Here is a 24,969-nt window from a genome sequence, read left to right as displayed (position 1 = left end):
TTGGCTCACTCAGGGATCCGTAGCTCCTTCTCCTCAGCTGTTCCTTGTCCAGCACTCCCAGACCTCCTTATATTCCTCTCTCACACTTCTCTGGTTGCCAGAGATAGAGCTTCCTGCCTGGACATCTATTCTGACCTTCTGGAGCTGTGTTGCTGCGTTCGCTGGTAGTTGGTCCAGAACGCTACCCTCCGGATCCCTGTTGGACCTTTTTGGTCTATTGTGGTCGCCCAGCTGGGTGTATGTGTTTGTCTGTTTTGTCTGTCCTCTCCCTGGTGTTTCCCTCTTAGTGATAGTGGTGCGGACTAGCGATCCCACCGGCCTGTTCACTATCCAGGGCTCATATTAGGGAAAGCCAGGGTTTAGGCACGTGATCACCGCACGGGTGAGGAACCCGTCTAGGGACGTCAGGGCAGTCAGGTGCCAGCCGCAAGGTGAGTTAGGGGTCACCACCTTTCCCTCTCCCTTGGGCAGGGCTTTCCCTGTTTTCCTCCATGTGCCCTGTCGTCGGTCATTACAACGCCACAGCTAACTGCACCACCACCTGATATGGAACGTGTTAGCAGGAGGCAGCATTTCACTAACATGGTGGAACAGCACGTGTGCACACCCCTCCACGTACTGACTGATGGTTCGGCCCCATTCAACTTCTGGGTCTCCAAATTGTCCACGTGGCCAGAGCTAGCCTTTTATGCCTTGGAGGTGCTGGCCTGCCCGGCGGCCAGCGTTTTGTCTGAACGTGTATTCAGCACGGCAGGGGGCGTCATTACAGACAAACGCAGCCGCCTGTCTACAGCCAATGTGGACAAGCTGACGTTCATAAAAATGAACCAGGCATGGATCCCACAGGACCTGTCCATCCCTTGTGCAGATTAGACATTAACTACCTCCCCTTAACCATATATTATTGTACTCCAGGGCACTTCCTCATTCAATCCTATTTTTATTTTCATTTTACCATTATATTGCGGGGCAACCCAAAGTTGAATGAACCTCTCCTCTGTCTGGGTGCCGGGGCCTAAAAATGTCTGACAGTGGCCTGTTCCAGTGGTGGGTGACATGAAGCCTGATTCTCTGCTATGACATGAAGACTGATTCTCTGCTGAGTCGCTGACATGAAGCCGGAATCTCTGTTATGGGACCTTCTCCTCTGCCTGGGTGCCTGGGCCTAAATATCTGACAATGGACTGTTCAAGTGGTGGGTGACGTGAAGCATGATTCTCTGCTATGACATGAAGACTGATTCTCTGCTGACATGAAGACAGATTCTATGTTATGGGACCTCTCTCCTCTGTCTGGGTGCCGGGGCCTAAATTATATGACAATGGACTGTTCCAATGTTGGGTGACGTGAAGCATGATTCTCTGCTATGACATGAAGACTGATTCTCTGCTGACATGAAGCCAGATTCTCTGCTATGGGACCTCTCTCCTCTGCCTGGGTACCTGGGCCTAAATATCTGACAATGGACTGTTCCAGTGGTGGGTGACGTGAAGCATTAATTTATGCTATGACATGAAGACTGATTCTCTGCTGATATGAAGCCAGATTCTATGTTATTGGACCTCTCTCCTCTGCCTGGGTGCCGGGGCCTAAATTATATGACAATGGACTGTTCCAATGTTGGGTGACGTGAAGCATGATTCTCTGCTATGACATGAAGACTGATTCTCTGCTGACATGAAGCCTGAATCTCTGTTATGGGACCTCTCTCCTCTGCCTGGGTGCCGGGGCCTAAATATCTGACAATGGACTGTTACAGTGGTGGGTGACGGGAAGCCTGATTCTCTGCTATGACATGAAGACTGATTCTCTGCTGACATGAAGCCAGATTCTCTGCTATAGGACCTCTCTCCAATTGATATTGGTTAATTTTATTTTTATTCATTTCCCTATTCACATTTGTTTGCAGGGGATTTAACTACATTTTGCTGCCTTTTGCAGCCCTCTAGCCCTTTCCTGGGCTGTTTTACAGCCTTTTTAATGCCGAAAAGTTCGGGTCCCCATTGACTTCAATGGGGTTCGGGACGAAGTTCGGGTCGGGTTCGGATCCCGAACCCGAACATTTCCGTGAAGTTCGGCCGAACTTCTCGAACCCGAACATCCAGGTGTTCGCTCAACTCTAATAATAAGCTGAACCACCAACGAATAACAGTATGTTGGCTTTTTCAAGCCAACATAATAATAAGCTGAACCACCAATGAATAACAGTATGTTGGCTTTTTCAAGCCAACATAATAATAATAATAATAATAATAATAATAATAATAATAATCTGAACCACCAGCGAATAACAGTATGTTGGCTTTTTCAAGCCAACATAATAAGCTGAACCACCAACGAATAACAGTGTGTTGGATTTTTGAAGCCAACATAATAATAAGCTGAACCACCAACAAATAACAGTATGTTGGCTTTTTCAAGCCAGCATAATAAGCTGAACCACCAACGAATAACAGTATGTTGGCTTTTTCAACCAACATAATAATAATAAGCTGAACCACCAACGAATAACAGTATATTGGCTTTTTCAAGCCAAAATAATAATAATAATAAGCTGAACCACCAACGAATTACAGTATGTTGGCTTTTTCAAGCCAACATAATAATAATAATAATAAGCTGAACCACCAACGAATAACAGTATGTTGGCTTTTTCAAGCCAACATAATAATAATAATAATAATAATAAGCTGAAACACCAACGAATAACAGTATATTGGCTTTTTTAAGCCAACATAATAATAATAATAATAATAATAATAAGCTGAACCACCAACGAATTACAGTATGTTGGCTTTTTCAAGCCAACATAATAATAATAAGCTGAACCACCAACGAATAACAGTATGTTGGCTTTTTTCAAGCCAACATAATAATAAGCTGAACCACCAACGAATAACAGTATGTTGGCTTTTTCAAGCCAACATAATAAGCTGAACCATAAAACGAATAACAGTATGTTGGCTTTTTCAAGCCAACATATTAAGCTGAACCACCAACAAAAAACAGTATGTTGGCTTTTTCAAGCCAACATAATAATAAGCTGAACCACCAACGAATAACAGTATATTGGCTTTTTTAAGCCAACATAATAATAATAATAAGCTGAACCACCAACGAATAACAGTATATTGGCTTTTTCAAGCCAAAATAATAATAATAATAATAATAATAATAAGCTGAACCACCAACGAATAACAGTATGTTGGCTTTTTCAAGCCAACATAATAATAAGCTGAACCACCAATGAATAACAGAATATTGGCTTTTTCAAGCCAACATAATAATAATAATAAGCTGAACCACCAACGAATAACAGTATATTAGCTTTTTCAAGCCAAATAATAATAATAATAATAAGCTGAACCACCAACGAATAACAGTATGTTGGCTTTTTCAAGCCAACATAATAATAAGCTGAACCACCAGCGAATAACAGTATGTTGGCTATTTCAGGCCAACATAATAATAAGCTGAACCACCAAGGAATAACAGTATGTTGGCTTTTTCAAGCCAACATAATAATAAGCTGAACCACCAACGAATAACAGTATATTGGCTTTTTTAAGCCAACATAATATTAATAATAATAATAATAATAAGCTGAACCACCAACGAATAACAGTATATTGGCTTTTTCAAGCCAAAATAATAATAATAATAATAATAATAATAATAATAATAATAAGCTGAACCACCAACGAATTACAGTATGTTGGCTTTTTCAAGCCAACATAATAATAATAATAATAATAATAAGCTGAACCACCAACGAATAACAGTATGTTGGCTTTTTCAAGCCAACATAATAATAATAATAATAATAATAATAATAATAATAAGCTGAAACACCAACGAATAACAGTATATTGGCTTTTTTAAGCCAACATAATAATAATAATAATAATAATAATAATAAGCTGAACCACCAACGAATTACAGTATGTTGGCTTTTTCAAGCCAACATAATAAGCTGAACCACCAACGAATAACAGTATGTTGGCTTTTTCAAGCCAACATAATAAGCTGAACCACCAACGAAAAACAGTATGTTGGCTTTTTTCAAGCCAACATAATAATAAGCTGATCCACCAACGAATAACAGTATATTGGCTTTTTTAAGCCAACATAATAATAATAAGCTGAACCACCAACGAATAACAGTATATTGGCTTTTTCAAGCCAAAATAATAATAATAATAATAATAATAATAAGCTGAACCACCAACGAATAACAGTATGTTGGCTTTTTCAAGCCAACATAATAAGCTGAACCACCAACGAATAACAGTATGTTGGCTTTTTCAAGCCAACATAATAATAAGCTGAACCACCAATGAATAACAGAATATTGGCTTTTTCAAGCCAACATAATAATAATAATAATAATAATAAGCTGAACCACCAACGAATAACAGTATATTGGCTTTTTCAAGCCAAATAATAATAATAATAATAATAATAAGCTGAACCACCAACGAATAACAGTATGTTGGCTTTTTCAAGCCAACATAATAATAAGCTGAACCACCAACGAATAACAGTATGTTGGCTATTTCAGGCCAACATAATAATAAGCTGAACCACCAAAGAATAACAGTATGTTGGCTTTTTCAAGCCAATATAATAAGCTGAACCACCAACGAATAACAGTATGTTGGCTTATTCAAGCCAACATAATAATAAGCTGAACCACCAACGAATAACACTATGTTGGCTTTTTCAAGCCAACGTAATAAGCTGAACCACCAACAAATAACAGTATGTTGGCTTTTTCAAGCCAACATAATAAACTGAACCACCAACGAATAACAGTATATTGGCTTTTTTAAGCCAACATAATAATAATAATAATAATAATAAGCTGAACCACCAACGAATAACAGTATGTTGGCTTTTTCAAGCCAACATAATAATAATAATAATAATAATAATAATAATAATAAGCTGTAACACCAACGAATAACAGTATGTTGGCTTTTTTAAGCCAACATAATAATAATAATAAGCTGAACCACCAACCAATAACAGTATGTTGGCTTTTTTAAGCCAACATAATAATAATAAGCTGAACCACCAACGAATAACAGTATGTTGGCTTTTTCAAGCCAACATAATAATAAGCTGAACCACCAACGAATAACAGTATGTTGGCTTTTTCAAGCCAACATAATAAGCTGAACCACCAACGAAAAACAGTATGTTGGCTTTTTCAAGCCAACATAATAAGCTGAACCACCAACGTATAACAGTATTTTGGCTTTTTCAAGCCTACATAATAATAATAATAATAATAAGCTGAACCACCAACGAATAACAGTATGTTTGCTTTTTCAAGCCAACATAATAATAATAATAATAATAATAATAATAAGCTGAACCACCAACGAATAACAGTATGTTGGCTTTTTCAAGCCAACATATTAAGCTGAACCACCAACTAATAACAGTATGTTGGCTTTTTCAAGCCAACATAATAATAAGCTGAACCACCAACGAATAACAGTATGTTGGCTTTTTCAAGCCAACATAATAAGCTGAACCACCAACGAATAACAGTATGTTGGCTTTTTCAAGCCAACATAATAAGCTGAACCACCAACGAAAAACAGTATGTTGGCTTTTTTCAAGCCAACATAATAATAAGCTGAACCACCAACGAATAACAGTATGTTGGCTTTTTCAAGCCAACATAATAAGCTGAACCACCAACGAATAACAGTATGTTGGCTTTTTCAAGCCAACATAACTAGATGGTGTCATTTCTGAAGAAACCACAGGATGTTGGCTTGGAATCTGATTGGCTATTTGAGGCTCCAACCACTTTTTAAAATTTTAACCCAAGTCACCCAATGACTAACTGTGCCAAATTTGAGGATCCTGCCATTAACAGTCTAAGAGCATCTGTAATTAAAATTTTCCCATATAAAACGAATGGCTGAAATGTGATTGGCTGTTGAAGGATCCACCCAGTTTTCCTAAATGCTAACCACACTCACCCAGTGACCCACGGTGCCAGTTTGGGGACTCTGGCTTTCATATTTTAAGAATAACAGCTTTTTACATTTTCTTATTGAAGTACTTAGGGAAAATTTGATTGACTGTTTTTGGCTCCACCCACATTTAATTACGTACAGGTGTTTTTTACATAAAGAATGGTGGATATGTCACCGCTACAATGGAACAGATGGATTTGCTGAATTTATGTGCCTGCCTGTCACATGTGCAGGCCTCAGAGGTACTTTACACCCAAAAATAGAAATTTGAAGCCCAAAAATGTAACAGCGGTATTTAATGGTTTTATTTGACTGACAGGAACGCAGCGTAGGCTGCAAATGTACTTTATAGCAACAAAAATTAGAATTTTTCACCAAAAATGTAACTGCAGTATTTGGCGGTTTTATTAGACTGTCAGAAATGCAGTAAAGGGCAAAAATTTACTTTATTGCGAAAAAAAAGGTTTTTTTTAACCCTAAATGAAACAGATGGATTTAACTGAGATTATATTTCACTCTCACAGATGAAGCACAGGGAGTTTTTACTTAAAAAAATTGTGGATATATCACCCCTACAATGGAACAGATGGATTTGCTAAATTTATGTGCCTGCCTGTCACATGTGCAGGCCTCAGAGGTACTTTACACCCAAAAATGGGAATTTGAAGCCCAAAAATGTAACAGCGGTATTTAATGGTTTTATTTGACTGACAGGAATGCAGCACAGGCCGCAAATGTAATTTATAGCAACAAAAATTGTAATTTTTCAGCAAACTATTTAACTGTAGTATTTGGCGGTTTTATTGGACTGTAAGAAATGCAGCACAGTGCAAAAAGGTACATTATTGCCCAAAAAAATGTGTTTTTTAACCCTAAATGAAACATATGGATTTAACTGAGATTATATTTCACTCTCTCAAATAAAGCACAGGGATTTTTTACATAAAAAATGGTGGATTTGTCAACCCTACAATAAAATAGATGGATTTGCTGAATTTATGTGCCTCCCTGTCACTTATGTAGGCCTCAGAGTTACTTTACACCCCAAAATGGGAATTTAAAGCCCAAAAATGTAACAGCAGTATTTAATGGTTTTATTTGACTGACAGGACTCAAATGTACTTAATAAAAATTTGAATTTTTACCAAAAATTGTAATTGCAGTATTTGGCGGTTTTATTAGACTGTCAGAAATGCAGTACAGTTTTTTTTTAACCCTTAATGAAACAGATGGATTTAACTGAGATTATATTTCACTCACAGATGAAGCACAGGGGATTTTTACATAAAAAAATGGTGGATAGGTCACCCCTACAATGGAACAGATGGATTTGCTAAATGTATGTGCCTGCTTGTCACATGTGCATTTTTACACCCAAAAATGGGAATTTGAAGCCCAAAAATGTAACAGCGTTATTTAATGGTTTTATTTGACTGACAGGAATGCAGCGTAGGCCGCAAATGTACTTTAAAACAACAAAAATTAGAATTTTTCAGCAAAAAATGTAACAGCAGTATTTGGCGGTTTTATTACTGTCAGAAATGCAGTATAGGGCAAAAAGGTACTTTATTGCCCAAAAAAAGGGCTTCTTTAACCATAAATGAAGCAGATGGATTTAACTGAGATTATATTTCAATCTCACAAATTAAGTACAGTTTTTTTTTTACTTAAAAAATAGAGGTCACCTCTACAATGGAACAGATGGATTTTCTGAATTTATGTGCCTTCCAGTCACATATGCAGTGCAGGTCTCAGAGGTATTTTACAACAAAAAATGAAAATATGTCACCCCACAATGGAACAGATGTAACAGATTTAACTAATTATATTTCACTCTCAGAAATGGAGCACACGGGTACTTTACAAAAAAAATATGGGCATATGTCACCCCCTGGGTCCCTGAACTCACAGACTGTATTATTTTCCCTTCCCCTGGCACATATGTAGTGCAGGTGCACTTTAAAAATAGGTATATGTCGGCCACGTGAAAAACAGACCACAAAACACTGAAAAAGCCATACGGTCTTGTGAAAGAGGCCTAAAAATGTGTTCATGTGTGGCAGATCTACAACAGGACATCCCTTCATACATATAAATAAGGACTCTTTCACACGACCGTATGAATTTTTCAGTGTTTTGCGGTCCATTTTTTACGGATCCATTTTTTTGTTTCCGTTGTGTTTCCGTTTCTGTTCTGTTTTTCTGTATGGCATATACAGTATACAGTAATTACATTTAAAAAAAAATGGGGCTTAGCATAACATTTTCAATAGATGGTTCCGCAAAAACGGAGTGGATATGGAAGACATACGGATGCATTTCTGTATGTCTTCCTTTTTTTTGCAGACCCATTGACTTGAATGGAGCCACGAAACGTGCTTTGTGGGCAATAATAGGACATGTTCTATCTTTTAACGGAACGGAAAAAAGGAAATACGGAAACGGAATGCATACGGAGTACATTCCGTTTTTCTTGCGAAACCATTGAAATGAATGGACTGTATACGGAAGTCAAAAAACGGCCCATAAACAGAGAAAAAAAAACGTAGTGTGAAAGAGGCCTAAGTTTGTTTCTGCAGCAAGCACACAAATCTCTGCAAGCCCTATTCAGAACAAATTTGCAATGTGTGAATATATCCTATGATCCCAAAGTAACCAGGCACTAGTGAAAGGTATGGTAGTAACAGATAATGATGCATGGCATGATCCAACATTTGGGAAATGTAGTTTATATAATTTGTGCATGTTTATTATAGAAAAAAATACAAACTTACCTTCTCTTGCCTCATAAAGTTCAACCAGGAATCCATTCTTAGCAAAAAAACAAGCATTTAAGCTTCCAACCTGTAATACACAAAATATACACAATTTAAAGTCTACATCTTATGTTACACTAGGCCTATAAGTCCCCTAGGCACAAGGATCCGAATGCAACTGCTACTTCTGCATTCCCTATAGCTATGCCCTCAAAAGAGCTTCTGGGAATTTTGCACTAATGACTTATCCTCTAAGACCACGACCAATCAGCTGTTTGAGAAGGCACTGGTGCTCACAGTAGCACTGCGGCCTTCTCTCACCTCACCAGGCACAGTGCCATACATTGTACATCGGGTGTGCTTGATATTTCAGCTCAGCCCTATTCACTTCAATGGGGCTGAGCTGCGCCTAAGGCTACTTTCACACTAGGACGCTGGTATGTGCCCAGACGGATCCGCACCTATAATGCAAACGCTTAGATCCGTTCAGAACGGATCCGTTTGCATTACCATGAAAATGCAAACGGATCCGTTTTGACTTTACATTGAAAGTCAATGGGAGACGGATCCGTTTGAAAATTGAGCCATACTGTGTCAACTTCAAACGGATCCGTCCCCATTGACTTACATTGTAAGTCTGGACGGATCCTTTTGCCTCCGCACGGCCAGGCGGACACCCGAACGCTGCAAGCTGCGTTCAGGTGTCCGCCTGCTGAGCGGAGCGGAGGACAAACGGAGCCAGACTGATGCATTCTGAGCGGATCCGCATCCATTCAGAATGCATTAGGGCTGGACAGATCCGTTCGGGGCCGCTTGTGAGCCCCTTCAAACGGAACTCACAAGCGGAGCCCCGAACGCTAGTGTGAAAGTAGCCTTAGCTATGTGACCAGTAAACGTAATGTCACATAGCCTAGGCAAAGCTAGAGAACTACTGTGAGCACTGCTGCCTTCTGAAACAACAGATCCATGGGGGTCATGGTGTCGGACCCCCACTGATCAGATACTGATGACTAGAGATGAGTGAATTTCTCAAAAATTCGCTTCAACAGGTTAGCTGAATTTAATGAAAAGAAAACAAATTTATTTGCGGTGAATCACGTTAATAAAGAGCTATTTCCTGGTTGCAGAGCGCCTGTATAGTGGTGTAGAACACTGTGCCTTGCAGTAACACACATAGGGAGTCTGTTGTGGTAGTGAAACAATACTGTGAGTCAGTATGACACACACATGACAGGCCTCGTTCTTAGAATTACTGCACACTTCACTTATTTGGGCAGTTACGAGGCCAAAACTGACCAAATAACTAGTGTGAACTCAGCCTTACAGGTCGATGTTAGCACCAGGTATAAAGCTGTTGCATTGCATGTTTTGTTTAACAGTCTTGTTCTCAGCCATGGCAACGTGCCCTGCACTTTGGGATGTGCTGACTGACCCCCTTTTTCTTTGCAGCTTGTGCTGGAGGTGTGGCTGCCTCCTTAGTCGTGCACTCCTGACCAGCTCGTCTGCCCCATTGGCTGATTTTAATTAGTGTTAGTATATAGCTTGGCCTGCTCCCCCTCACTCACTGAAGCCATTTGGCACCAGGAGAGAGATAGTATGTCAACTCTCATTGCAGTCCTTGGTGACCTTTTGGCGCCAGGGGTGGTGTGGAGTGGGCCCGGCATGCATGCTGGTAACTGCTTTCCGTGGATATAATGGAGGCCATTTTGGCACCAAAAATGACAGAAATTCAGGCGGATCCAGCATGCATGTGGAACCTGCACTTTCTGAATTATATGATAGCCGTCATGGCACATAACAGGTAAAATTTAGTGTTAGGAACCCGTCTAACTAGAGATCGCCTTGACGTGTGGCAGACAGGCTCAAATAATTTTGTACAAAACGATTTGCCAAGCATCTCTAACTTATTAGTATAGCATTTGCAATTATGATGCAATTTTGTACTTTATTTGGTTTGCAGTGAGCTGTTGCATTGCATGTTTTGTTTAACAGTCTTGTTCTCAGCCATAGCAACGTGCCCCGGCGCTTTGGGATGTGCTAACTGACCCCCTTTTTCTTAGCACCAGGTATAAAGAACCGTGCAGAAGCCCAAGATCCTACTGTAGCGTGAAAGAGTGCACTCCTTTTACACTGTCTTCAGCTGATTCCACATAGATGTCTACAGAACCTGTTATATTAAACGCTTATAAAAGTAGAGCCCCCCTGACAGAGTGGAGAGGGTGTCAGTAGTAAGTTTGTGTTGATTATTTTGCCCTTCCTCTGATCCAGCAGAACAATAACCCCCCAAAAAATGGATCCGCCTTCACTCGGTCAGCATTTGCTCAGTAATCCATCAGTATTGCTAAAGCCCAAAAAAAAAAGGAGTGAATTCAAAACAGATATGACACATGAATGGAATCTTTGCATGTCTTCTGTGTTTTGTACCCACTCCTGCTTTTGGCTACCAAATCATAAGCCAATTCTGATGGTACCATACAGGCCTTACAGCTGATAAACAGACAGGATCCATTGTACGTCTTATTTTTCCTTCCTTCTGACAGATCATAAGAAGGGTCAAATAAATGATGATGTCAACCAGGCCAAAAAGGCAAAATAGTTGCCTAGTCATGGGGTGGGTAGGGTGGGAGAACAGCTTGAGAAGTCCACAGAGTGGCCCAATGACATAGTGTTGAGGTAGCAGCAGGATGAGGAGACCACAGAGTGGCCCAGTGACAGTCAGGAGTAGGCAGCAGCAGCAGCATGAGGAGACCACAGAGTGCCCCATTTACATAGTGTTGAGGTGGCAGCAGCATGAGGAAGCCACAGAGTGGTCCAGTGACATAGTGTTGAGTTATCAGCAGCATGAGGAAGCCACAGACTGGCAAGGTGACATAGTGTGGAGGTGGCAGCAGCAGCATGACGAGGCAACAGAGTGGCACAATGACAGAGATGTGAGTTGTCAGTAGCATGAGGAGACCACAGAGTGACCCAGTGACATAGTGTTAATTTAGGAGCAGCATGAGGAGACTACAGAGTGGCAAGGTGACATAGTGTTGAGTTAGCAGCAGCATGAGAAGGCCACAGACTGGCAAGGTGACATAGTGAGTAGGTGGCTGCAGCAGCAGCATGAGGAGGCCACAGAGTGGCAAAGTGACATAGTGTTGCGTTAGCAGCAGCATGAGAAGGCCACAGACTGGCAAGGTGACATAGTGAGTAGGTGGCAGCTGCAGCAGCATGAGTAGGCCGAAGAGTGGCAAGGTGACATAGTGTGGAGGATGCAGAAGCAGCAGCAGCATAAGGAGGCCACAGAGTGGCACAATGACAGAATGTGAAGGTGGCAGCAGCAGCATGAGGAGACCTGAGTGGTGAGGTGGCAGCAGCATCAGGAGACCACAGAGCGAGCGGTGACAGAGTGGGCAGATGGGTGGCAATAACAGTATCCGCTGACGATGGTGGGTGTAAGAAGGAGCACTTGGCATCAGATGCGTGGCATCAGGCGAGTGACAGCATCAGAATAGTAGCTGAGACAGGTAACCAGAAGAAACTGGTCTATTTTGTCAAGGTGTGGGTGAGGCAGCATGGATGATCTAATCTGATGTATCAGGCATTGGTGGGTGGAAATACAGCCTGATCCACGCCTGATTCATCTTGACAAGGATCAGTCTATCCATATTTTGGGTGCACAGGCGAGTTCTCCTTGGGGTAACTATGGCCCCCGCCGCACTAAACACCCGCTCTGATGCCACACTACTGGCTGGGCAGTACAGCTTTTCCAGTAAAAACACGGCCAGTTGTGGCCACAAATCCAGTTTGGCTGCCCAGTAGTCCAGCGGATCTTTAATGTGGGGTTTCAGGGTACTTTCCAAGTATGCCACCACCTGCTGGTTCAGGTTCTTCTCCAGGTCTAGCTGCTGCTGCTAGTGAGTAGTTTCTTCACTAGGTGTGTTAAGAAAGCTGCTCATCGACTCTAGACTCAAGCTGCTGCTGATGAAGCTGGTATTGCTCCTACTGCTCCCCCTATCCCGAGAACGAGAGCGCAGAGGGCCCCCGCGGTCAGACATGCGAGAGGATGGACGATGGTTCAGATAGGCAGCGGCCACTGACTATATAGAAAGTCTCTATAGTAGTTCAGTTTGTCCTCCCTCTGAGCAAATGTTAAAAAGGCCCCCATTTTGGACCAGTAGCGAGGGTCCAACAAGGTGGAGAGCCAGAAGTCATCCCTCTGCTGAATGGTGACAATTCGGCTGTCACTACCCAAGCAAGAGAGCATGCATCGGGCCATTTGTGCAACTGACTCAGAGAGACAGTGTGTCTGGGTTATCTGCCTCGTCTTCCTCATCGCCCTGTAGCTCCTTTGGCTGATCCTACTCCTCCTCTCCTGTCACCTGTGTGTTAAAACAACTCATTTTGCTACACATTGCTTGTGCTTCAATGTCCTCCTCCTCCTGCAGTTCAGCCCCCACAGGGCTCATGTGGCCATGAGATGTAGGAGCCACGTCTCCAGTCCTCTGACCAGCCAGTTGTACCAGCATCTGTTCCAGGATATGACGCAGTGGAATGACATTTTTAATCCCGTAGTCCTGGTAACTGACAAATAACATGGCATCCTCAAAGGGCCTGAGCAAACGGCAGGTGTCACGCATGAGCTGCCACTGGCTGACATTGATGTTACACAGGGGAGTACTCTTGTCTGCTAGGATCATCAAGAAATCATTTATGGCTCTCTGCATGGCGCACGTGTTCAATCTGGTTCTCAAGCGGTTCCTGAAGTCTTCCACCCATCTGCAAGACCGCCAAGCACACCCTGCTTGAGCTGCAGTGACCGAACGGGGTCCCTCAACATATACAGTGGATATAAAAAGTCTACACACCTCTTTTAAAATGTCAGGTTTCTGTGAAGTAAACAAATCTGAACCTTTTCCACCTTTAATGTGACCTATAAACTATACCACTCACTTGAAAAACAAACTGAAATCTTTAAGGCTACTTTCACACTAGCGTTCGGAGCGGATCCGTCTGATGTTTCATCAGACGGATCCGCTCCGATAATGCAGGCGTTCGCATCCGTTCAGAACGGATGCGTCTGCATTAAAACTTAGAAAATTTTCTAAGTGTGAAAGTTGTCTGAGCGGATCCGTTCAAACTTTACATTGAAAGTCAATGGGGAACGGATCCGCTTGAAGATTGAGCCATATTGTGTCATCTTCAAGCGGATCCGTCCCCATTGACTTACATTGTAAGTGTGGACGGATCCGCTCGCCTCCGCACGGCCAGGCGGACACCCGAACGCTGCAAGCAGCGTTCAGGTGTCCGCTCACTGAGCGGAGCGGAGGCTGAACGCTGGCAGGCGGATGCATTCTCAGTGGATCCGCCTCCACTGAGAATGCATTGGGGCCAGACGGATGCGTTCGGGGCCGCTCGTGAGCCCCTTCAAACGGTGCGCACGAGCGGACACCCGAACGCTAGTGTGAAAGTAGCCTTAGGTAGAGAGAAGAAAAAATATAAAAAATAAAATAATATGGTTGCATAAACATAGAAACATAGAATGTGTCGGCAGATAAGAACCATTTGGCCCATCTAGTCTGCCCAATATACTGAATACTATGGATAGCCCCTGGCCCTATCTTATATGAAGGATGGCCTTATGGTGTGCACACCCTTAAACTAATACTTTGTTGAAGCACCTTTTGATTTTATTACAGCACTCAGTCTTTTTGGGTATGAGTCTATCAGCATGGCACATTTTGACTTGGCTAGATGTGCCCACTCTTCTTTGCAAAAACCCTCCAAATTTGTCAGATTGCGAGGGCATCTCCTGTGCCAGCCCTCTTAAGATCATCCCACAGATTTTCAATCGGATTCAGGTCTGGGCTCTGGCTGGGCCATTCCAAAACTTTAATCTTCTTCTGTTGAAGCCATTCCTTTGTTGATTTGGATGTATGCTTTGGGTCGTTGTCATGCTGAAAGATGAAGTGCCTCTTCATGTTCAGCTTTCTAGCAGAAGCCTGAAGGTTTTGTGCCAATATTGACTGGTATATGGAACTGTTCATAATTCCCTCTAGCTTATCTAAGGCCCCAGTTCCAGCTGAAGAAAAACAGCTTCAAAGCATGATGCTGCCATCACCATGCTTCACTGTGGGTATGGTGTTCTTTTGGTGATGTGCAGTGTTGTTTTTGCACGAAACATATCTTTTGGAATTATGGCTAAAAAATTCAGCCTTGGTTTCATCAGACCATAACACCTTTTCCCACATGTTTTTGGGAGACTTCAGATGTGTTTTTGCAAAATGTAGCCTGGCTTGGATGTTTTTCTTCGAAAGAAAAGGCTTTTGTCTTGCTACTCTATCCCATAGCCCAGACATATGAGGAATACGGGAGATTGTTGTCACAGGTACCACACATCCAGTACTTGCTAGATATTCCTACAGCTCCCTTAACCCCTTAAGGACATAGGGCGTACAGGTACGCCCTTGTGCCCTGGTACTTAAGGACACAGGGCGTACATGTACACCCTGTGTGTTTTCGATCACTGCCGTGCGGCTGGCAATGATCGGAACCCGGTGCCTGCTCAAATCATTGAGCAGGCACCTAGGCTAAATGCGTGGGGGGGTCCCGTGACCCCCCCATGTCGGCGATCGCGGCTAACTGCAGGTCAATTCAGACCTGCGGTTTGCTGCAATTTCTGCAGTTTCTGATCCGATCAGAAACTTTAGTATTCCTAGAATATATCTGTATCCCTCCCCCTGCACCCCTGAGTGATTTTAGCCCGGTGGGAGGTGCAGGGGGAGGGTTGCAGGCGGTGCGTGCGGTGCGGGAGGCGGGCAGTGCGGCAGGTGGGATCGCGATCCCCCGCCCGCCTCCCCTAGAAAATTCGTTGGTGGATCAGTGGGTATACCAGGGTGTCAGCACATTGCTGACACCCTGGTATAAACGGCTGACATCTACGATGCGATGTCAGCCGTTAAACCCTTTCCATACCGCGGTCCGTACGGACCGATGTATGGAAAAGGTTAACAGCTCAGGGAGCTCCCTCCCTCTCCCATCGGGCTGTGCCTTTGCAGCCCCCCGATGGGAGAGGGAGAGAGCCCCCAGACAGCTCCCCGACAGACCCGTCCTTACCCTTCCCCGTCTGCGCAGTTCTGACCAGTACTGAGCAGACGGGGAAGGTTCCCATGGCAACAGGACGCCGTCTCAGGCATCCTGCTGTCCATGGTGCTGAACAGATCTGTGCTAAAAGGCATAGATCTGTTCAAAGTGTAAAATACAGTACAGTACAATATATCTTGTACTGTACTGTATTATACAGACATCAGACCCACTGGATCTTCAAGAACCAAGTGGGTCTGGGTCAAAAAAAACTGAAAAAAAGTCAAAATAAAGTAAAAATCCAAAAACACATTTATCACTGATTAAAAAAAATAAAATAAAAAATTCCCTACACATGTTTGGTATCGCCGCGTCTGTAACGACCTGATCTATAAAATGGTTATGTTACTTTACCCGAACGGTGAACGCCATAAAAATAAAAAATAAAAAACTATGATGAAATTGAAATTTTGCCCACCTTACTTCCCAAAAAAGGTAATAAAAGTGATCAAAAAAGTCGTATGTACGCCAAAATTGTAACAATCAAACCGTCATCTCATCCCGCAAAAATCATACCCTACCCAAGATAGTCACCCCAAAACTGAAAAAACTATGGCTCTTAGACTATGGAAACACTAAAACATGATTTTTTTGGTTTCAAAAATGAAATCATTGTGTAAAACTTACATAAATAAAAAAAAAGTATACATATTAGGTATCGCCGCGTCCGCGGTCTATAAAAATATCACATGACCTAACCCCTCAGGTGACCACTGTAAAAAAAATAAAGATAAAAACTGTGTAAAAAAAGCTATTTTTTGTCATCTTACGTCACAAAAAGTGTAATAGCAAGCGATCAAAAATTCATATGCACCCAAAATAGTGCCAATCAAACCGTCATCTCATCCCGCAAAAAATGACACCCTACTTAAGATAATCGCCCAAAAACTGAAAAAACATGGCTCTTGGATTATGGAGACACTAAAACTTTTTTTTGGTTTTAAAAATGAAATCATTGTGTAAAACTTACATAAATAAAAAAAATTGTATACATATTAGGTATCGCCGCGTCCGTGACAACCTGCTCTATAAAATTACCACATGATCTAACCTGTCAGATGAATGTTGTAAATAACAAAAAAAAAAAACGATGCAAAAAAAGCTATTTCTTGTTACCTTGCCGCACAAAAAGTGTAATATAGAGCAACCAAAAATCATATGTACCCTAAACTAGTACCAACAATACTGCCACCCTATCCCGTAGTTTCTAAAATGGGGTCACTTTTTTGGAGTTTCTACTCTAGGGGTGCATCAGGGGGGCTTCAAGTGGGACATGGTGTCAAAAAAACCGGTCCAGCAAAATCTGCCTTCCAAAAATCGTATGGCATTCCTTTCCTTCTGCGCCCTGCCGTGTGCCCGTACAGCAGTTTACGACTACATATGGGGTGTTTCTGTAAACTACAGAATCAGGGCCATAAATAATGAGTTTTGTTTGGCTGTTAACCCTTGCTTTGTAACTGGAAAAAAAATATTAAAATGGAAAATCTGCCAAAAAAGTGAAATTTTGAAATTGTATCTCTATTTTCCATTAAATCTTGTGCAACACCTAAAGGGTTAACAAAGTTTGTAAAAATCAGTTTTGAATACCTTGAGGAGTGTAGTTTCTTAGATGGGGTCACTTTTATGGAGTTTCTACTCTAGGGTTGCATCAGAGGGGCTTCAAATGGTACATGGTGTCAAAAAACCAGTCCAGCAAAACCTGCCTTCCAAAAACCATATGGCGCACCTTTCACTCTACGCCCAGCTGTGTGGCCGTACAGTAGTTTACGGCCACATATGGGGTGTTTCTGTAAACGGCAGAGTCAGGGCAATAAAGATACAGTCTTGTTTGGCTGTTAACCCTTGCTTTGGGTTAAAATGGAAAATTAGGCAAAAAAATGAAATTCTCTAATTTCATTCCCATTTGCCAATAACTCTTGTGCAACACCTAAAGGGTTAACGAAGTTTTTAAAATCAGTTTTGAATACCTTGAGGGGTGTAGTTTATAGAATGGGGTCATTTTTTGGTGGTTTCTATTATGTAAGCCTCGCAAAGTGACTTCAGAGCTGTAGTGGTCCCTAAAAATTGGGTTTTTGTAAATTTCTGAAAAATTTCAAGATTTGCTTCTAAAATTCTAAGCCTTGTAACATCCCCAAAAAATAAAATATCATTCCCAAAATAATTCAAACATGAAGTAGACATATGGGGAATGTAAAGTCATCACAATTTTTAGAGGTATTACTATGTATTACAGAAGTAGAGAAAGTGAAACTTTGAAATTTGCAAATTTTTTCAAATTTTTGTTAAATTAGGTATTTTTTGGTGCAAAAAAATATTTTTTTTACTTCATTTTACCAGTGTTATGAAGTACAATATGTGACGAAAAAACAATCTCAGAACGGCCTGGATAAGTCAAAGTGTTTTAAAGTTATCAACACTTAAAGTGACACTGGTCAGATTTGCAAAAAATGGCCTGGTCCTAAGGTGTAATAAGGCTGTGTCCTTAAGGGGTTAATGTTGCTGTAGGCCTCTTGGTAGCCTCCCAGACCAGTTTTCTTCTTGTCTTTTCATCAATTTTCGAGGGACTCCAAGTTCTTGGTAATGTCACTGTTGTGCCATATTTTCTCCACTTGATGATGACTGTTTTCACTGTGTTCCATGGTATATCCAATGCCTTGGAAATTCTTTTGTACCCTTCTCCTGACTGATACCTTTTAACAATGAGATCCCTCTGATGCTTTGGAAGCTCTCTGTGGACCATGGCTTTTGCTGTGGGATGCGACTAAGAAAATTTCAGGAAAGACCAACTAGAGCAGCTGAACTTTATTTGGGGTTAATCAGAGGCACTTTAAATGATGGCAGGTGTATGCTGACTCCTATTTAACATTTTTTTAAATGTGATTGCTTAATCTGAACACAGCTACATCCCCAGTTATATACCACATTATTATTATTTTTTTGTTTTTATTCACTCCAACTAAAAGATTTCAGTTTGTTTTTCAATTGAGTGGTACAGTTTATAGGTCACATTAAAGGTGGAAAAAGTTCTGAAATAATTTATCTTTGTCTCATTTTTTTTACATCACAGAAACCTGACATTTTAACAGGCGTGTGTAGACTTTTAATATCCACTGTATATGTTGGGGGACCCCGTTCTGCCACTGCAGCTCAAGCAGGGTGTGCTTGGCTGTCTTGCAGATGGGTGGAAGACTTCAGGAACCGCTTGAGAACCAGATTGAACACGTGCGCCATGCAGAGAGCATGGCTCAGCCCTCCTTGATGCAGCGCCGACACCATGTTCTTCCAGTTGTCGGTCACTATGGTTCCGAATTTGACTTGTCGCTGAGAAAGCTGGGATTCAATTTCTTGATGTAGGACGCGGAGCAGTTACTCCCCTGTGTGACTCAGTTCGCCCAGGCAAATGAGGTGTAGAACAGCGTGACACCACCGTGCCCTGCACATGTGGTATGTTGGAGTAGCACTGTGAATTGTCCCCGCAGTGGAGGCTGAGGACACGGTGGAGGATGAGGAGGCAAAGTTGGACATTGTCGCAGGACCAACGGCGTGAGAATGTGGAGGCATAAGTGGCGTCACCTGTCAAAGTTGCTGATTTGGCTGGGCAGGAACCACATTTACCCAGTGGGCATTTTAGCAAAGAAATGACAGCTTGGGACTCTCCATCTCGGCTCGGCACAAGCCATCAGTTCTCTGAAAGGTGCAGAGTCCACCACTTGGAAAGGGAGGGACTGCTTCTGCGCCATTAGATGAGTGCACGCAGTGGCGTAGCGTGGGTTGCCAGCATCGGGGCAAGCCAAAAATTTGGCCCCCCCTACCCCGTGCACACCCCTTTTAACAGATATTGTAGTTGATCACTAGCATTCCTATGTAACACCACATATAACACAGTGATAACTCTGAGTACAGATAATGTAATAGATGTTCCCTGCAGTCCTATGTAACACCTCAGATAACACAGTGATAACTCTCTGAGTACAGATAATGTAGTAGATGGGTGTGAGGCACCAGAATTCAGAACACACACAGTGTGTTCTCAATCTCCCCCCCCCCTTAACCTTACTGTAAAACAGATATGTGCATGGACATTATTATTACAGTAGAATACCGCACCATACCTGTTACATCCAGTGACGTCTCCTGTGATGTAGACTTTCCTCAACGTCTTCATTCAGAGATAAGACCGCCATGACACCTTTTTTCAGCCGCTTCTCGTCTCTGCAGAGTTTCACTTTTTTTTTTTTTTTTCAGGTTCCTCACTTTACTATCATCCTCTCCTTCCTGGTGTCTCAACAACTCATCCTGCTGCCCCCCAATACTGTGCTAGAGCCATACAGATAGTCCCCCATTCCCCATAATATTATTTCCCTCTACTACAGTATCTGTTAAAAGGGGTGTGCCCGGGGTAGGGGGGGCACAATTTTTTGCTTGCCCCGGGTGCTGGCAACCCACGCCAAGCCACGGCGTGCACTCATCAAATGGCCCCCTCTTTAGTATTAATATAATGGCTCCCTCTTTAGTATTAATATAATGGCCCCCTCTTTATTATTAATGTAATGGCCCCCTCTTTATTATTAATATATTGGCCCCCTCTTTATTATTAAAGAGGGGCCATCACATTAATAATAAAGAGGGGGCCATTACATTAATAATAAAGATGGGGACATTATATTAATAATAAAGAGGGGACCAATACATTATTATTAATATAATGTCCCTCTCTTTATTATTAATATAATGGCCCCCTCTTTGTTAATATAATGTTCCCCTCTTTGTTATTAATATAATGGCCGCCTCTCCACTCTTATTAGTATGCCATTCAGTACTGTCAGTGGTCCTCCTCTTTCTGCTGCTCTCCCACCCCCATAGTGCCCCCAGTGCCTCTGCAATTAGGTTAGGGTACATAAAAAAAAAAAAAATAATAATACTTACCTGTCTCCATCAAAGCTTGTGGCGTCCCGGCACAGGCGGTCACGAACGCCTCACTGTGCCTTCCCGCGCCGCGTCATCTCACGAGATCCGACGCAGGAGGTCACAGTGAGGTGACCGAGTCCTGCGTCGCTCTACTGCCTTATGTGCCCTGAAGCCTGTTAGGCATAACGGAGGGGACGGGAGCCATAGGATCCCATGACCCTCATTGAAATTTCAGCTGCCTGGCGCCCCCTGCAATTTGGCGCCCGGGGCAATGCCCCCCCGCCCCCCTCCACGCTACGTCCCTGAGTGCACGCATACTGTCTCTTGGAAATCGCTTCGGTGATCGATTGCTGACGGAATGACTGATGAGGAGTAGGAGGGCAAGGAGCAGTAGCATCAGGACCGATAGATGACGGGTTGCTGCAACAGGCTGGACCACTACTTTGGAGCCATGGTTCTCCCAGGCCACTTTATGGTGACGCTGCATATGTTGACGCAGGGCTTTGGTGCCAACATTGGCACCCTGGCCACACTTCATCTTCTGCCCACAGATTCGGCAAATGGCCATGTTCACCTCCTCCAGCGGCTTAACAAAAAACTGCAGCAGGAGTGATTTTTTCCCCAACACTCCTCACTGACTGACTGCCACCACTGCTGCCTCTGTGAACTCCTGCACCACTACTTTCCGGGCAGGTGGGCTCCTGAGAAAGTGATTCGCTTCCGACCTTCCACTGCTGCCACCCTGCTAACTCCTGGCCATGCTACCGACTTGCTGGCTCTGCCACTGCCTCACTCGCAAGCTGCCACCCTCTTCTCCCGATGATGATGAAGTCCCTTTGTCACCCAGCTCCCAATTGTGATTGGCTACATCATCATAGAGTACTGTCCTCCTCAACGGTCTCTGAGCCAGGAGCCGGACCGCTCGCAACACTAGCTCCCACGCCACTCTCCTCATCACTACTTGCCCGCCTACCGGAGAAAGCGGCAGATGTCTCCTCAAGATCTTAGCTGGGCACTAGCTGCTGACTGTCCTCTAGTAGCTGGTCCTCGCTGTATAGTGGAGCTGAGCCCACAGCATATAATACTTCTCTGGCTGAGGGAACAGAAAAGGACAGAGGCAGGTTGATGATAGATGAAGGCACAGGGCCTGCTCCCGGGCCATGCCAACTAATGGTTGTGTCTGATGAACCCACCAACTCTTGGCTGGGGGTGTCTAATGTCAATTGGGACGAAGTGGATGACCAAGTCAATCATCCAAGAACCACTGGGTTGCTGGTCAAGACATGACCGTTAGCTGACATTGGGAGCTCAGGCCTCTGGCAGTGACCCCTGTTGCCATGCCCTCTTACTCTGCTGTGCCCTTGCCAGAAACATTTAGGCCTCTGCCCCTCCCCTGTGCAGGGCCTGTCGCTTCTGTCTGTCATACTGTTGGATCAAATAAGTATATAAAAAGGAAATTAATACACCCCAAAAAAGGCTGTAATTTTGTCACTTCACCACACAACGGCAAATAATACTTTTTTTTGGCACTAATACATGCCAAAAAAGTCTTTAGAACATAGAACTGCATCTCTGAACGGCAAATAATACTTTTTTTGATACTGATACACACCAGAAAGGGCTGTAATTTTCTCACTTCACCACACAAGGGCTAATAAGCTCCTTTTTCCCCCACTAATAAACACCACAAAAAGGCTTTAGAACATATAACTGCACCGCTAAACGGCAAATAATACTTTTTTTGCTACTAATACACACCAAAAAAGGCTTTAGAACATATAACTACACAGCTCAAATGGTAAATAATACTTTTTTTGCCACTAATACACGCAAAAAAGGGCTGTCATTTTCTCACTTCACCACCCACTTCACCACCCCCCCGATACACGCCAAAAAAGGCTTTAGAACATAACTGCACCGCTGAACAGCAATTTTTTTTTCTTTGCAACTATTACAAGCCAAAAAGGGCTGTAATTTTCTCACTTCACCACACAATGGCTAATAAGCCCTTTTTTTCCCACTAATACATGCCAAAAAAGGCTTTAGAGCATATAACTGCACCACTTAACGGCAAATAAGCTCTTTTTCCCCCACTTATACACAACAAAAAAGGCTTTAGAACATATAACTGCACTGCACAAGAACTAATAAGACATATAAATATTTCCTAATAATACACCCTGTTAATGGCTCTATCACACAGCACTTGCACCCCAATTAAAAAAAATATGGTTTGCTGGAATTACAGAGGTATTATCTATTGCAATCCTGAAAGCAGCAGTATAATGGCAATTTGGATCCCAAGTCAGTGCAGCAAGGTGTAATAGGGTTATTCCTATTACCCAGGCTCTACACTCCCCTATTGGACCCTGTTCTCCTTTAATACTGTGGAATAATTCCTCCCTATCCTTTCCCTACACTTCTAATGATCTTTCCCTGAACTTCTATTCAGCAAAATAAAAGTTTTAAAGTCTTTCCTAGCACTGTCCCTAGCCCCTGCTGATGTCTCTCCCTGTACTAAGTACACTGGAAAATGGCTGAATTCAAGATGGCTGAGGCTATTTATAGGGCTGTGACATCACAGGGCTGGCTGGCTGATGATTGGCTGCATGCATGGCACTGTGGGTGATCCCTCTTTCCAAGAGTTCTTTGCTCCATTTCCTAACATTTGCAGCAGAAAAAAATGTGATGTGTTACCAAGAAGCGTGAGGAAATTCAGATCGGGTGCAAATCAAATTTTTCCTTAAATTCGGATAAAATTCCACTTCGTCAACTTAGATTTGCTAATCTCTACTGATGACCTATCCTAAGGATAGCATACTGTCATGGTCTTACCTGCTTGCTGCTCTCCTTCGTTTGACATGTGCTGGCGGCCATCTTGGGTCCTGGGTTTCTTGTAGCCTTCCACCCTGCGGCTCCTCCTTCCCCTGGGAGGAGCTGGATGCCTAGCTCATATATATAGGAGGTCTGTGGCTTCAGTTCCTTGCTTGGTCCTCTTGTGTTCACATGCTTCTAAGACTGCTGCTGCTTCTGGTTCCTGATCCTGGCTTCGTCTGACTACCCTGCTGGTTCCTGATCCTGGCTTCGTCTGACTACCCTGCTGGTTCCTGATCCTGGCTTCGTCTGACTACCCTGCTGGTTCCTGATCCTGGCTTCGTCTGACTACCCTTCTGGTTCCTGACCTCTGGCTTCGCAAAGACTCTGCTCGGTTTCACCATCCGTTTGGACTTTTGCTTTACAGCTTTATTTTCAATAAAGCCTTCTATTTTCACTTATCTCTTGTTGTACGTCTGGTTCATGGTTCCGTGACATTAGGACCAAGCCATGAATTCTGACGGTACAGGGCCATCCTCGCTACCCACGCTGGTTGCCAGACTTGATCAGCAGGATCACCTGTTGGGTCGGTTCGCTGTGGCGTTGCAAACCCTGCTTGAACGCACGGCTCATTTCGCTCCCGTTGCCGATGGGTCGGTTGTCGCTCCTGGGCTCGCTCCTACTGCCGCTCCGGTTGTTGCGCCAGAGTCTACCCCGACACCTGTTGTTGCGCCTGCGGTGTTTCGGGGTATGACCGGTTCTGCCCCTCTTCCACAGCGCTTTGGGGGAGAGCCAACTCAGTGCCGAGGTTTCCTTAACCAGGTGGGCATTTATTTCGAGTTGCTGCCACATGCCTTTCCTACTGAGAGATCAAAGGTGGGCTTCTTGATCTCGCTGCTCTCGGACAAGGCCTTGGCCTGGGCCAGCCCTTTATGGGAGAACAACAATCCGGTGGTTGCCGAGTTTTCCGGTTTTGTTGCTTCTCTTCGGAAGGTATTCGATGTGCCGGCTCGTGCTGCCTCTGCTGCGAAGCTCCTTATGTCCATCAGACAGGGTTCACGATCCGTAGCTGAATACGCCATTGAGTTTCGTACCCTGGCAGCAGAGGTGGGCTGGAATAATGAGGCTCTGGTCGCTGCTTTCTCTCATGGTCTCTCGGATGCCTTGAAGGATGAGGTTGCAGCTAAGGACCTACCAGTTGAGCTCGAGTCTCTTATTTCTTTCCTGATTTTGATTGACACCAGACTCAGGGAGAGACCTTCCTTTAAGGAGAACCTGCGGAGGTCTTCTAACAGATTGGTGCCTACGTTTGCTGTCCCACCCGTGCCTCCCTCTCCTCCCACGCCTCCTGGGGATGACTTGTCTGGGGG

At 43.3% G+C, this 24,969-nt stretch overlaps 1 protein-coding gene across 1 annotated transcript in view; it reads right to left on the bottom strand.

Annotated features, from left to right (window-relative positions):
* KMO (kynurenine 3-monooxygenase) overlaps positions 1-24,969 on the bottom strand; it is a 1,955,166-nt gene that overhangs the window by 1,827,087 nt on the left and 103,110 nt on the right. Inside the window, exon 2 of the mRNA XM_040429299.1 lies at positions 8,771-8,840. Coding sequence (XP_040285233.1) covers positions 8,771-8,840 — 70 coding nt within the window. The remainder of the gene's footprint in view (positions 1-8,770; positions 8,841-24,969) is intronic.

This window comes from Bufo bufo, chromosome 4 (assembly GCF_905171765.1).
Source record: "Bufo bufo chromosome 4, aBufBuf1.1, whole genome shotgun sequence".
NCBI lineage: Eukaryota > Metazoa > Chordata > Amphibia > Anura > Bufonidae > Bufo > Bufo bufo.
Note: the sequence above shows the minus strand (reverse complement) of the source record. Positions and strands in the feature narration are given on the sequence as shown.